Raw genomic sequence first — 15,768 nt, 5'->3', positions numbered from 1 at the left:
GATGGTACCTCCCCACACGCAGCCTCTGCTCTCAGAACCACCACTCTCCGGGTGGTCCCAGGCTCCATTCCTTTGCTCTCCCTCCTGGCCTTGGTCAGTAGAGAACATGCAGCTGGCTAAGCAGCCTCCTTGGAGGGAGAGGGTTAGTGTGGGTACATGGGGAGGGGTTTAGTAAGAGAAGAGTTCTGTGTCTAACTGGGTGATAACTGTGACCATGGTTATGATAGTAACAGCTACCATTTCCTGACCAGATACTGGGCAAAGCCTTGAAACAGATCCTATCATCATTCCTATTTTCCAAGGGAATCAACCAACGGAGTTAAATAACTTGCTCAGGGTCACAAAGCTGTAAAGTGGCAGAACAGGGATTCCCTACCAGAGAGAGCCAGACTCACAGCCTGTGCCACCACCTATTTTGGGCAGCAGCACTGGGCTCATTTCTCTCACGTGGTATACATCCTTGGGTTCCCGCCACTATTGCCAAGACTGCCTGAGTGTGGACCGGAAGGCCAGGCCCAGTCCTTGGTGGCTCCGTTTAGCCCCTTAGAGGCCTGCCCTGGGTCCGTTCAGTACAGACTGCTCTTTCCTCTCACTGTGCGACAGACAGTACACAGATGGGTTTTCTTGGCTGACACTGGTAGGGTGTGTGGGTGTGTGGGTGATGGGAGGTGTTTGGGCTTGGGTGGGGAGATGGGAGTTTTGGTTGCATCCCTGTGGACTCTGTTCTGTTCATCAAAGGTGGAGTCTAAAGCTCTTCTTTTGCGTCCCAGTCAGCCTAAGTGACTGAGTCCTAGAGTGGAGGGAGAAATGAGAACTGCCATTGTCCTAAAAGGTTTCAGGGGTCTATTCATAGTCACCAACTCATCTGGTAACAGGCATGCTACCGTGTCACACGGTTCTCCTCCAAAGAAGACCAGCCCTTGGGAAGGAGGAAGGCTCTCGACACACTTACTTCCCTATTCACAGGGTTAACCTTATTGGGAGTGAGTGCAACAGGATGCCTGACTGGCTCAATGGGGGAACCAGGTCTGCTCTGATCAGGGATCTATAGGGTTATCGTGGGGCCTGGAGGGAGCTTCATAGAGGTCAAAAGCGGGTCAGAGAGGCTTGTCTGAGGTTTGTTCAGCTCTCACAGCAAACGAGGAAGTGCAGGGGTTATGAAATTACACAGACCAATGTAAGCAGGGTTTCCCAGGGGCCACCAACATAAAGCAACCCAGGAGGCAAGTGGGAAAAGGAAGAAGTGGGTAGCTTGGTGTGGGCCACAACCCTTGTAACGAAGCCTTCAAACAGGGTGGGGAGTGTGGCACAGAGACCACCTGGGACCAGAGTTGTTTTGTTCTTTGTAAGAGAAGAGACCCTTCGGACTTTCACACTGTGCCCCTCCCTCTGGGCCTCACTTGCCTGACCTCAGGTGTCACCTTGCAGAGGGGGCAACTGTCTTGTAGCAACCCTGAGAACTAGTCTTGCTCATCTTCCATTGCCTGCCTGAGCCTCCAGGTGACAACGAGATACACCCGCTTCCCTATGCAGTGCCCAAGGCTTGGGTGGCACTGCTCTGCCCGCCTGAGGCCTGGCCACTCCAATGGCTTTAGCAAACTCATTGTCTCCTCCCATGCTGACAGCTCACTCTTTCCCGTTACTCCCTGCCCAGGTTTCATCTGGAAGACTCTCCCATCCTGGGCTCAGTTTTATCCCTGGAATCACTGCTGTCCTGGAAGCTGAGCCCTGTGTCATCAGGGGAGGGGTGGGGTTTCCAGTGAGTCTCATGAAGGCAGTCCAAGACTCCGCTCTGAAGACTCTGAACCAAAGGTGGCCACTCTATCACTGCCTCAGATCACAAATGACAGCTTCCAGCTGACATCTGGCTCGCCTGGCCTGTTGCTGATTTCATCCTCGCACCCCACCCTGCTTCACCAGGCGCTTGAGACCGCTGTGGGCCAAATGGCTGTGCTGGCCTATGGGTGATCTGGCCTCTGGCTAGAATCACTTCTGTCCCTTCCCCAAGTCCCACCTGAGTCCCCTCTGCCTTTAAACTGTGGGGGAAAGGAAGGCATGCTGAGAGCCTCCAGGTTAACGTGGGGTGTGCGTGTATATACACACCCAGACAAAGTTACTCACACCCAGGTGTGAGATACACAGGAGGATGGCTGGCAGTGATATTAAGCGCATATATGCTCTGAAACTGCCAAACACTCAAATCTACTCACACGGACCAAGAACCCACAGGCAGCCGAGAGCTGCAGCAGTGTTGAATGTAAACTGACATACACACCCAGCACAGATCGATCCACATCAACAACCACATTCAGAAAGATAGATGCACAGGCAGCAGGGTTGTGCATCTGCTGTGGTGCTTATGGGGTGAGGTACACTGGCACGAGAGAGAGCTTGAGCGTGCCTGTGTGTACACACACACACACACACACACACACACACACACACACACGGAGTGAAGCAAGGGATACAGGAACAACCAAGGGCAAACAAACAAGAGGAGAATTCCTTAATCACATCAGGATGTGCAGGAGGGAGGGAGGGAATAAGAGAGGGAGGGCAGGCTGAGGGAGGGGGTGATTTTCCACAGGGGCCAGCAATGACCGCTCTTCCTGTACGTGTGCTGGAGGCTGGAGTTCAGGCCTATGCTGCACTGCGCGCCACACATCTATAAACTTGATCCTCAGCCTGAACCTGAACACCCCCTCTCCCCACTCCCTTCCCTAAACCTCCAGAGCGGCACATTATTAAACTCTCCTTCTTTCCCTCCCTTCTCCTCCAATGCAACATGAAAACGAAGCATCTGGAAGTCGTAGAGGAGTGAGACGGAGGCACCGGGGTGGGACTGGCAGAAAGGGGCACCAGCAGAGAGCACTCTTGAGAGGCTGGCTGGTCACAGCAACACAGACGCAGCTCTGAGTGGTTATAAACAACCAGGAGATGCAGCGAAGCCACGAGCAGAGCAGGGCTGGGGAGGGGAGCTTCCCTCTGCCACCACGCTCTTCCCGCACAGTACCTCATCTTCCAGTTGTTTTCCCTCTTGGCTTCCCATTTCCTTTCCCATGGTGTCTGGGACGGGTGCCACTGACACATATTTTCCACCCTTGAATGCCAGCAGAGGCTCTTCTTGTCCACAAAGGGCTTCCAGAAAATACTTCAGCACTGTGACCCTTTTGCAGTCGGCTGCAATAACCTACAGGGTGAGAGAGAGAGAACAACAGTATTTGAGAGAGGGAAGAGCAACAGGGAAGATGAAGAAGGAGAGAGACTGCTGGCAGAGGGGCACATGAGAGATGTGGCGAAGTTACTGGGCAAGGGATGCAGGGTGAATGAGTGTGTGTGAGGGCACCAAGTGGGGGCCGAGGATCAAGATCTTTTCAAGTCACCACCACTTTTCTGGGGTACCAGGCAACCTCAGAACCAATGCCAGGGTCCTCGCATGTTTGCTCTTTCTTTGTTTAAAGTTCTGATTAAATAAAAAAAAAGTGGTTCTCTTATACTTGGTATCTAAGTGGCAGGAGGAGGGTGGAAGGCAGAGAGAAGGCAGGGCTTCATGGAGCACGCTCTCCTGTCCCCTTGCTGCCAATCCAGACTCTCCTCTCAACTTCCTTCTCTCCAGACTCCCCAAAGAGCTTGCAGCCAGAGTGCAAAATGAATGATGAGGCCTTTCTTCGCTGTTTCATTTCAGCCAGATCATGTGGGCTTTCCCTGACAGGTTCCTGCCCCACCTAAAAGCTCCTTGGGCTCAGGAGACTGGGGTCAGGCAGGAGACGATCAGGAGAAGGGAGACAGGCAACGCCGGTGGGGCTGTTTCACCAGCTCTCTACTTCTCCAGGGGTTCACACCACCCTGCTCCCATGTGGCCATATCAGTACACGAGCCAGTCTTGTCAGAAAGGCTGGGCTGATTTAGCTGAAATGAAATCCAGCGTCTTTAGCAACTGTCTCCAAAGTGTTCCTGTCTTAGCTGGAGCTTCCACAGCCACCCAGCCTGGGGTCCTTCTGGGTGACCACATCTGCATGTGCTCATGTCGGCCATCCTGTGAACCCTCTGCACACTCCCTTCACATCTCCTCGTTGCTGGCAGGGTGCTCACCCAGGGGGCTGGTGCTGGGAAGGAGGTGAAGGTCATATGGCATGGGGAACAAACACACTTCAATGGCCATATATGCCACATGGTGGCAGCTCCTTTTTCCTCATTGATTAAGGCTCTCCCTGTGCCATAGTCCTGCTTCTGCATCTCATAAAGTAAAACAGACTTACCTGCCTGTACTGTAGAATAAAGGGCCGTTGGCTTGTTTGCTCATTATTCTACGGGCACACAGGTGGTCAGGACCACATCTCAGATGCTCATATTTCACTAGAAAGGGGGCTCAGGGCACACAACAAGCACACAGTGAAGACTGGTGGGCACAGGGAGGCTGGCTTGGATATCATCACGTGGACAGAAAGCAGGCATGGCCCAGGTCCTCTCGGACGCTGTGGAAACTAGGACTACTCTGTCAGCTGCTGGCCAGGAACTCTTAGGAGACACCTGTCAACTGTGGGCTCTCTGACCCCAACCACACTGGCCACTAGACTGTGCCCAGGAGTGGTCTTTGCTGCCAGCAGCCCTGCTACCGCCTTAGGCCAGAATCACAGGCTTAATTCCTTGACCACGTCCACCTTCAAGGTGCTCGGCTAGCCAGACGAGGTTCAGGAGAGAAGAACCGCCTTGAGCTTGGGGGCCCAGTCCCAAGCTCACCTCCTGGGAGGCGGAAGGAAGCTCTCTGTGGGCCAGGGCAGGTGACGATGGGGCCCATCGCGTGTGTTGAGGCATGTGATGAGGAAGGCTAGAAATACAGAAGCAGGGGCTAAGAGGCATTAAAGAGCAGAGCTGAAATGAGTAATAGCCTGGCAGGCAGCACGCACAGTGGCTCCCTGCATCCCCAGCCTCTCACTCGCAGAGGAAACTTCTGCATTTCCACAAGACTGCCAGTTTCCTCTCTGTGGTCTAATTTTAACCACCTTGTCGTTACAGTGTGTGTCAGCCACCTGACCCCACTATGACCTCTGACCTTATGCCCTAGCTACTGCTTGCACTATGGAGAATTATGTAATGGGCCCAGGACTTTCCTTTTTGGTGTGAAGCTATTCCCACTGAATGGAGAGGAGGTGGGGGTGAAGTAGTCTGGGAATAGAGAAGCTCAAGCTGGGTCCCTGGCGGTGTCACCTTGATGGTGGACAGGAGGACACTGGCATCTCTGCTGAATGTGCAGCAGAAAACTGCCCGGAAGGGTGTGTGTGCGGACAGCTGTGTGCTTGCTGGAAGACAGGCAGCATTACTGTGAGGGGCGCAGGGGCGGCGGCAAGGTGTGCTAAATGGCTCAGGAAGAAGGCAGGATTCCAGGCCAAAAGGAGAAAGGCCACATGTGTGGACAGGGGCTGAGTGGAGACGGGGATTTCCAGGGCACAGCAGGATCCAGGGAGGTAGACATCCTGAGCCTGCCTGCGGCACATCCTTGGAGGATCAGTGGGGACTGTCAATCATGTGGACACAAAAGCAGAAAGGAGGTGCCCCTCTCCCAGCTTTATTTCATTTCCCCCTTATTTAGACAGGAAGAACCTGGCTTCCTTAGGGACTGGGTTGGCTATGGCCATTAGTCCTCGCCCTAGAGCAAGGGCACTCCTGACTGATTTTCAAAGGACACTGACACACTAGGTCTCTGGGCTGATGCTAAAAGGCCTGAAAGTGGCCTACCTGTTCAAAGAATGGTTACCCTGTTTTTTTGTGTGTTTTTTGGGGGGGGCAGTGTCCTTTCTCCTTTGCAATCCTCCCAGCAGGGTGAACATAGCTGGGTGATGTCACGAGGGCTCTATAGGAGAGCTAGCTGTGCAGGGCCTGGGCGCCCTATGTGGCAGAGTTGAAGGCTTGCCAGGGGCATAGCGAGCTGCCTTTGTCCAGGCTGTCTGCTGCAGCATTCGGCATGAAGGCAGGAGGAATAAGCTCCTGACCCTGGAGTGCTACAGCGGCGTATGGGAATAGACTCCAAACTACTGTCTCCCAGAGTGCGCAATCAGCCCTTGAGGAGTGGGCTGCACTGGGAAACCCAGGGAGGGCTCCAAAAGCAGATACCCATACCTTATCCTGAATTGTAACCTATATATAGTGCCAAAGTTTTTAAGTGCTTTGGGGGGATGCTGAGTAATTCCCCCCGACCCTGAAAAGGGGGCAGCAGGCCAAACAACTTTGGAAACTTATGTCCTAGATAAAGTCTGTAGCATTTGTCGGCGGCAAAAAAGTAACACCACCACTTAAAACAGTTTTAATATAGCTAATAAGGGATACTATGACAGGGGAAGTCCTTCAACTACCTACGAAGAGCAAACTCGAAGACTATTTTGTCTGGAGGAGCGGGGAGGACTTCCTGGTAAGAGAGGGGTTAGCCCTAGTCTACTTGCTCAGAGATGAAGGAGTCCAGATGAAGTCTATGATATAATTTCCACAATAACTGTTCATGAGCATGGTTTTCCATTCTAAATCAATGAAAACCAGAGCATGTAAGTGGTATGTATGTACACTGAAGCTCTGGGCATCTAGCTTCTCCAGAGGTGAAGAGCCGGGCTGCCTGGGGCTGGAGGTAGGTGAAAGGACTGCTGGTCAGGGAATACCCACGCGAGATCCGGGACCAGCACCTACTCAGGAGCAGTCATGGCCCTTGTGAGGGAGACTCACTGTAGAGATTACCATGGACCCTAAAGCCACAGACAAAACACTCACGCAAATTTTCCTGATCAGTTTAGAAGATAGGCTTTAGGTTGGGGGAGACCTAGGAGAAGGCGGCCAAAGAAAGTCCCCTCCCTTCTCCTGAAGCCCACCTGAGCTGGCTTGCCCCAGTAGTGGGAACTGAAACCTCAAGCTCGGGGCTCCAGTTATCACCCTCATCAGGTCCACACGCAAAGCACCGAGCAGAAAGGAAAACTGAAAGTGAGATGTGGTGAGGTGATACCGGAGTCTGCCCTGTCCCAGGCTCAGTTCCTGAGAGAGAGATAATATGAGCACACTACTGGGGCGGGGGCAAGCCGATAAGGGGGGGCTGGAACTATGGAGACAGCTCTGTTTGGAAGAAAGCAGGTGGAGAGAACAGAGAAGAGAGCATGCAGGCTGGGTTATCTGGTCTAGGGTATCGTAGGTGAGAAGGTGGGTAAGTCAAGAATGGTGTTTTCTGAAAACGGGCAGTTGTCCACACACCGTGGTCTAAGGACAGTGCCAGCAGGGGTCTAAGATTAATCTGGGTAGAGGTGCCCAGGAAAGAACAGAAAGATATATCTAGGCTGCCCTCTATGGAAGGACAGGGGAGGGGTGAGAGGAGAAAATAGGACTAATACTATTGAGCACCTCCATGTGCCAGGCACCACATACTGGTGTCCTCGCTTCAGATCAGCCATGAGAAGGAGACAAGCCCCTGCCCCAGGCAGGGGACCTGGGGTCAGCGGTGTTAGAGAGCTGAACCAGGAATTCTGGGATGAAGGACTCACTTTATCTTCAGTGTGTTCCCATTTTCTCCCAATAAGCCTCATGGAAGGCAAGAGCACCAACAGTTGCTAGTCAGATCTTTTTGTGAACTTTGGGTTTGGGGGAATCAGAATTTAAATTTAACACTATCAGCCAGTTTCAGTATTTTTCCCTAGTCATAAATAGTCTAGCTTGCTACTGCTGCTCTGGTTAAAGAGAAAAATCACAAGGGGTTTCCCCACAAACGCAAGTTTACAGGTTGTTTTTCTTGTTTCTCTAAGTGGAGCCAATTATTCTCACATTTGTTGAAACCTTCAATCAAACTTTATAGCTTGTTAATTTTACAGAATGTCCTTAGAGCAAATAAGATGCAGACAGGAAAGTGAAGTCTTGCTGAGATTATTAAAGAACCTTAAAATAGCCTACAAATCCACCACCAGAGCTGGTAAAATACAGGCTTGCTTGGCTGGCTTCTGAGGTCAATTAGCAATGGGTTAATTATCATCTTTAATGAGCCAAACCTACAGGATTGGCTACAAAAAATTTAACTCAAGACTATTGTGTTTTTACAAACTGGGAACCTCTAAGCTATACAACTTCCCCTTGAAGGAGCATGAAGGGCGGAAAACAGAAATCTGTGATTGCCAAGGGTGGGTCAGCTTGAGAAGGGGTCTGCCGATGCAAGTTCAGACACAAGAAATTAACGCTCCACACAGGGAATCCCGTGGCGCTAGGAGGACAAGGAAATGCTTCACTCACATTCTTAGGGAGAGGGGCTTCTTGGCAGAGAGCAGACTCCAGGGGCAGAAGGGAAACTGGCCACAAAGATGCACAATCACTTTGCAGGCAGAGGCAGAAGTTTGGGATTGGAAGGTGGGGCGAAGAGACAGGTATTCAAACGACCTGGGTCAGAAGGAATGAGCATAGAATTGAGACTGTGGGCCGCGGGTAGTGGTGAGAGAGAGGGGAGAACCTTTGCATGCAGGGGCTGACTGTCAAAAGGGAAATGTGAGAGAAAAGGCCAGGGTCCCTGTGCCAACCACCCCTGGCATACTGTCTAGTCAACTCCCACAGCCTTTCACTCTTTCCCTAGCCCTACCACAGCAGGGCCTCATGCCTAGGACAAGCAGCTAATAAGCACAGGCCACGTCCTGAGTCACTTCCAATCCTTCTCTAGTCGTCCAGCTGATCTGGGCTGGTTGAGAGGCCCAGATGAACCCCGAACATAACTGGCCAGCCCCCAGCAGTGACACTATTGTGTGAATCTAGTTCCAACAACTGTGTTTTCTTTGTATAGGAGAAAGTATGGGCTGCCACCAATCAGCTGGCAGAGGGAGCTGACACTTTGGTTTCCCCACACACTTGCATTCTGTGAGTGCAAACGCACACGTGGGTGGACACACTACCCCAAAGTCTCCTGGATAGAGGTTGGCAATGGTTAGGGAGGAAGATTTAGAGAATAGGTAGGTCACACCAATAGAGTTTTACTGAAGATTCCAAAAGGTACAGGTCTTTGGCTGCTGGGAGGAAGATTGACACTGGAGGGGCAGTTGATTGGGGGAGGATGAGACGAAGGAACGGGGCTCAAGCTGAAGAGCAGACACTGGTAAGTGAGGAGTTAAGTACTGCAGGAAAATGGGTCTGTGGTAGTTACATAATCTAGTGTCAATTTGAGAGGAATTACGAGTGAAGGGGTGGAGTTTGGTCTGTCAATCAAGATATAACCAATGAGGCCTCTGTGCGGGCATGGCCTTCTCCTGAGAACTCTGGGAATTCCTGGATTTTCTCCTTGGAGGTGGGAGACAGACTCTCTCTGCTCCCTCCCTTGGAGACTCCCTACTGGCCAGACACATGGCACTATGTTGATAGACCCCGTGCCCTGGGCACTGGAGTAGCCACACGGAGACCCCCGCCAGCACTGAGATGCTTCTGTCACCACTGGATCCAAAGGCTTTCTACCCACTGGCCTGTGATCGTCCTGCATTCGGTGTCATTGCATGTGTTTCATGGGTCTGAAGAGGACTTTATAGATTGGTACTGGACATGAGCTAATAACCAACTATGGGCTTGGACTGGACTGGGTTGGGATGCTTTCTTTATGTACAACTACCCTTTATATAAAACTCTCTTATACACATATGCGTGTCTATGGATTTATTTCTCTAGTCTACCCAGACTAACACCCGGACCATTTTGGGAAGAGGCAAGATAAGCAATACAGGAGGTTGGTCAAGAACCTGGTCTTCGGAGTCAGATAGACCTAAGCTTAAGTCTTAACTACTACTTTCATGCTGTGTGTCCTTAGACAGGTTATTTAACTCTCTCTGTCTCTAGGTTTATAAGAGGGAAGGCAACTTTTGTGCATTAGAGGACTTTATGAACAAAGGGAAGGAACAATGTAGAAAATAAATAAAATACATTGGAACCATATTATCTGATAAGAGTTAATAACCAGGATGTACACAGAAATCTAAAAACTCCACGATAAAAGGAAATAACTGAATGAAAAAATGGGCAAAGGACTTAAAATACAAATTTCACCAAAGACATACAAATAGCTAAACAAGCACATGAAAAGATGTTCATTAATCATAAAGAAATGCAAATTAAAATCACAATGAGATACCACTTCACATTCAGTAGATGGCTACTATCAGAAAAATGAAAAATCACTTTTACGGAGCTAGGATGTGGAGAAACTGAACCCTTCTCTACTGTGGGTGGGACTGTAGAAAACAACAGTGAGGCGTCACCCGTAGGACTGCCACCTGGCCCCGAGCCAGAAGACTCGACAGCAGGCACTCTGCACAGACACTTGAACACCCACAGTCACTAAAGGTGGGGTCCCCCACGTCCGCCTCAACAGATGGACAGATAAACATGAAAGATGAATGGAATACTATTCAGTTATAAAAATAAAATCCTGATACATGTTATGAAAACACTAAATGAGTGAAATTAAGTCAGACACAAAAGGAAAAATATTAAATGCTTCCATTTATATGTAATATCTAGACTAGGCAAATGAGTAGAGATAGTAGTTTATTAATGTTGATCAGGGGGTAGGGAGTGTTATTACTTAATTAAAATTTCTGTTTATGATGAAAATTTTGGAAGTGGATCATGGTGGTGGTGAATGTAATGGCTACCATGAATTGTATTTGTTAAAGATAGCAAATGTTTTGTTATACATATATACATACATGTTCTACCCAATAAAATTAAGAGAAACGTATAAGGCACATCAAGTACATCAATTTCCTGGGCCCATTAAGCGTTCAATAAATCTGAGTTTTTCTACTTCCCTCCACCTGCTCAGAGGAAGAAGGGGCATTTTGTCCAACACCACTGAGACGTGTTGAGGGAGCCAGACTCAGAAAGAAGCAAGGTGGGACGCTAGATGCTGACACATAGCCTGAGCTGAGGCGAGAGGCCCTGGAATGCTCACCTGACTATTGAAGCTGCTGAACTATTTTAATCGGCACTAAGTGCTAGATCTAGGCTGTCTGGCGTAGGCCAATGGTGAAGGGAGTATGGGGCCTCACTTCAGCTGTTACTCTTCTTATTCTCCAAAAAGTTCCAGGATTTAAGGCAATGCATGCATGCAATCTACAGGACTCTAGAGGTCCCAAGGGTGTGGGTTTTGGAACAAGTGTGCCACGAATGTCCAAATCAGAAGGAAAATCCTGTAGGAACCATCAAAACCACCTTATCTATCTGGCCCCTTCATGTTGGGGTGGGGGTTTGTTTTGCTAACAATATCCTCCTTAAAGAAACCTAGCAGGACCCTTGTTCCATCTGTTCCGCTATGAGCACAGTGATGAGAAAACCCTCAATATAGCGTTTTTCACCCACCTGAATTTCCGGCGCTTGGACATTCTGAACAAAGCCAGAGAGGAGCCTGGTCTCTGCTGGAGCTGATTACAAGGTGGCTATGTTTGAATCGTCCTCTCACAGAAAGAATCGAGTCTCTTCTACAGCGCTGCGCTCCGCTGTACCAGCTAGGTGGATTCTCAGCAATGAGTGAGACACAGAGAGCAAGCTATAGGCAGCAGTAGCTTGGGCTGCAGGCCAACGCTGCTTCCCCTGCAGAGTGCTCTGGGAGCAGCCACCCACATTGGCAGGGTTTAGGGGCGGATACTGGCACTGCCAACACAAGCCTTTCAGGTTTGGCTGGCTTCAGCTGGTCTGAAACCTGGAATGCAGGTGCTGGCCCCTCACTAACTGAACCAGCAGGGGAGGCTACAAGCTCAGCCCCTGGGGATAGAGTCTGCCTCAGCCTGCAAACACCACATGCAGGCTGTTTCTACACTGCCAGTTTGTTCTGGGAAAGGAGAATACTGAATCTCGGGCTATGGTCATAAGGCTCTTTCCCTAGATCTACTCCGAGTTTTATCTATTCCATGGGGTGGGGACTGGTGGGGCGCAGGCAGTTCTCTCAGACCTCTACAGCACTCAGTACAAGTCGTCAACACCCACAAATATTTACTGTCTATTGATCTAGGTACTGTGCTAGCCCCAGGGAATGAACTGAGCACAGAAAACACAATTGCTAAACCAGTGGAGAGTGAGAGTCATACCAGTGAATCAAAAGACTCTCCCCAACAGGAGAAAGGAGTACATGCACTGCAGGGCACCCCCCGCCCCCCCCACCATACCCCTGCCATCGAGTTGATTCCGAGTCAACAACCCTATAGTACAGGGCAGAACTGCCCTTGTGGGTTTCCTAGGGACTGTACCTGATTACGGGAGTGGAAAGTTCTGTCTTTCTCCCATGGAGTGGCTGATAGTTTTGAACTCCTGATCTTGCGGTTAGCAGCCCAACGTGTAACCACTACTTCATCAAAACCAAAACCCAGCTCACTGCCACTGTATCGATTCCAAATCATGGTGACTCTTGGACAAGACAGAACTGCCTCTGTGGGTTTCTGAGACGATACCTCTTTACAGGATGAGAAAGTCTCATCTTTCCCCCATGGAGCAGTTAGTGGTTTCGAACTGCTGATCTCGCAGTTGTCAGCCTAATTGATAACCACTCTCCACCAGGACCCCTGCAGGGCCCTAACAATGACAATGACACCACCACCACCACCACCACCAGCAAACACGATGCCATTGAGCCGATCCCAACTCATGGTGACCCTATAGGACAAGTGGTCAACAGCCTGTGGGTCTCAATCCCTTTGGGGGTTGAATGACCCTTTCACAGGGGTCGCCTGATTCATAACAAAAGCAAAATTAGTTCTGAAGTAGCAACGAAAATGACTTTATGGTTGGGGGGTCACCACATGAGAAACTCTATTAAAGGGTCACAGCATTAGGAAGGTAGAAAACCACTGCTATAGGACATTGTAGAAATGCCTCTGTGGATTAACTCTTTATGGGAGTAGAAAACCTTCTCTTTCTCCTGAGGAGCAGCTGGTGGTTTGAACTGCTGACTTTGAAGTTAGCAGTCTAACATGTCCAACCACTTTGCCACCAGGGCATCTCCAAGGCTCTTAAGAGGGCAGAATTCACAGTCTCCTTCCCTCCAGGGAAGAGAGAGGCAGGCCAAAGGACAGAAAAAGCTCTCTGTGCCCTCAGGGATCTTAGGAAGTCAGGGTGGAGCGTTCCCTGGGTTTAGCCTTGTTACAGAATGCATCAGCCTGAACTCTCTCCATCTCTCCCACTGCATCCCAGGCCTGTGCAAGTCCACTGCCAGCCAACTCTTCCCCACGCTTAGCACTGCTTGCTCCGACTCACTAATCCTGGGCTCTAGGCAACCCTAGATGAGATTCCTCTGTATGCCATTTGCTCCCTTTTTGCACCTCTGAAACTTTACAGATGATTCCCCCACCTACTGTGACTTTTCCTGCAACCAAGACATTCCTAACACCTTCTTTTCAGCTTGAAAAAAAAAAAAAAAAAGCCCAGTTTGCCTGCCTTCCACAAATCTCCTGGCTGTCCTACGACAGGGACTATGCTAGGCACCCGGGGGACACACATAGAAGGCAGATGCAGTCTTCAACCTCACAGATGTCTCAGACCGGAGGGACTTATTCTACAGTAATCTAACACTTACCTCCCCACCCCTCAGCACCTATGGACTTCCTTAATCTTCTCAGACCTCACAAGCAGCCCTCAATGTCTGTATTTTATTATCCACCTGTTATCTTGTCCTGTGGTTAGAGGGGGGGTTTAACAATCACTGAGTCACAACAGAACCTCCCTTACAACACGCCCCAGGAACAGTGCTCTGATTCTTTCTTTTTAACAAAATAATTTCATTGGGGGCCCTTACAGCTCTTATAACATTTCATACATCAATTGTATCAAACATATTTGTACATATGTTGCCATCATCATTTCCAAAATATTTTCTACTTGAGCCCTTTCAATCCTTTCTTGACTACAATACTTCAGGTGGAGAGGATTCAAGACCCCGGAGAAGCTTTATCTAATGTTTAAGAAACACATACCATAGGTCAGGCGTCCTCAAACTGCGGCCCGCCGAGGACATTTATCCAGCCGGCTGGGTGTTTTTGCCCCATTTGTTTTTTTACTTCAAAATAAGATATATGCAGTGTGCATAGGAATTTGTTCATAGTTTTTTTTTTTTAAACTATAGTCTGGCCCTCCAACTGGTCTGAGGGACAGTGAACTGGCCCCGTTTAAAAAGTTTGAGGACCCCTGCCATATATACTTGTGTATAAACCGAGGTTTTTCACCCCATTTTTAATGCAGTTTTTGTGGTAAAATTAGGTGCCTTGGCTGATATCCGTGTTGGCTTATACTCGAGTACAGTAAATGGTTTTTACTATAACTCCCACCAACAGACTTACGAAGCCTACCTAAAATATTTCCAGTCTTGGCAAGGTTGCCCAGGAAGCCTGCTTTGCAGTGTATCTCTAGGGGAGTCCACTCCACTGTAGGCTTTTCTAATTGGGAGAATGAATGCTGCTTTTACCTCCCTGGCTTCAAATTATCTGAAGTCTGAGGCATGGCGCTATACCTTCTTTAGGCTAAGCAGGCCCCACTTCCTTTGACTGTTCCTCACTTTAGCTGTCTCCTTAACATCCTGCTACTCTTTCACCAGGACCTTCTCTAAGACACTTACTTTGTCTCCTATAGCGAGTACCCACGTGTGATCTGGCAGCTGAGAACAGTGCAGATGGCCTCTTCCTTGTTCTGTTCTGGAAGCCACAATTCTATGGATAGGCCAAGGTCATGATTCATTTGTTCACCACATGTTGCTGCTGTTCTGAGCTACCTTAGTCAGCCCCCAACTCTAGGCAAACCCACAACTGGTTGAGGCTCAAATTGCTGCAACCCATAGAATCTTCACTGGCTAATGTTTGGAAGTAGATGGCCAGGCCTTTTTTCCTAGTTTGCCATAGCTCTGTTGACACCTTTTCAGCATTATAACAACATACAAGTCACCAGAGATATACCGGCTGGGAATTGAATGTAAGGGGGAGTTCTGTCACTGAACCACCAACATCCACTGACACAGTGAATTTTAATCAACAAAATCCCTACTGTGCCCAAATCATCTCTCCCCTCCTGAGTGCCAGCTCTCCACCATACCCTTTAATACTACTACTTTTCCTGGGGTCTCCCCTTGCTTTAAGAAACCCTGTCTGTTACCGACTCTTGTGCTGCATGTGCTACTTACTACCTGAGCTAACTTTAGGGATAAAGGTAGGGCTTTCCACTTATTTATTAACATCTTATTGTAGTTTGGATGAATGTTAACAGTTTAAATTAGTTTTACATTTATTCTTATTTTATTCCATATTGTTATCTATTTTTCTGATTGGAACCCATCAAATTTGCTTTGTAATCTCAATTTGTCATCCAAGAATGCAGTCCCTTTCAAGTTCATGTCATAAATTTGATTATTTGGTTTACTTATGCATCTTAATGTCTTAGTATCTGTTAGTCTGTCTTTTTTCTTCCCTTATTAAGACACGCTATGGCAAGCATCATTAATATATGTCGTGTATATAAATAATATACAAGGAGGATTCAAAAAGCTCACAGAGAAATTCCATTATCTTTTAATTCTATTTCCCCACAATAAAAAAAAATCATTTTATTAGGGGCTCATACAACTCTTACCACAATCCATACATACATACATCAATTGTGTAAAGCACATTTGTACATTCATTGCACTCATTATTCTCAAAACATATGCTCTCCGCCTAAGCCCCTGGTATCAGCTCCTAATTTTCCCCCTCCCTCTCCGCTCCCTCCTCCCTCATGAACCCTTGATAATTTATAAATTACTATTTT

General features: G+C 48.8%; 1 protein-coding gene across 3 annotated transcripts in view; it reads right to left on the bottom strand.

Moving 5' to 3' along the window:
• Window positions 1-15,768, bottom strand: part of SMG6 (SMG6 nonsense mediated mRNA decay factor) — a 268,155-nt gene that overhangs the window by 17,067 nt on the left and 235,320 nt on the right. For all 3 annotated transcript variants that reach the window (XM_004706874.3, XM_045299570.1, XM_045299571.1), the window contains one exon: window positions 3,014-3,190. In XM_004706874.3, the coding sequence (XP_004706931.1) occupies window positions 3,014-3,190 (177 nt within the window). The remainder of the gene's footprint in view (window positions 1-3,013; window positions 3,191-15,768) is intronic.

The sequence above is a fragment of the Echinops telfairi genome, unplaced genomic scaffold (genome assembly GCF_000313985.2).
Source record: "Echinops telfairi isolate 266 unplaced genomic scaffold, ASM31398v2 ScPeMD7_7458;HRSCAF=8496, whole genome shotgun sequence".
Taxonomy (NCBI): domain Eukaryota; kingdom Metazoa; phylum Chordata; class Mammalia; order Afrosoricida; family Tenrecidae; genus Echinops; species Echinops telfairi.
This window is presented reverse-complemented; position numbering and strand designations above follow the sequence as displayed.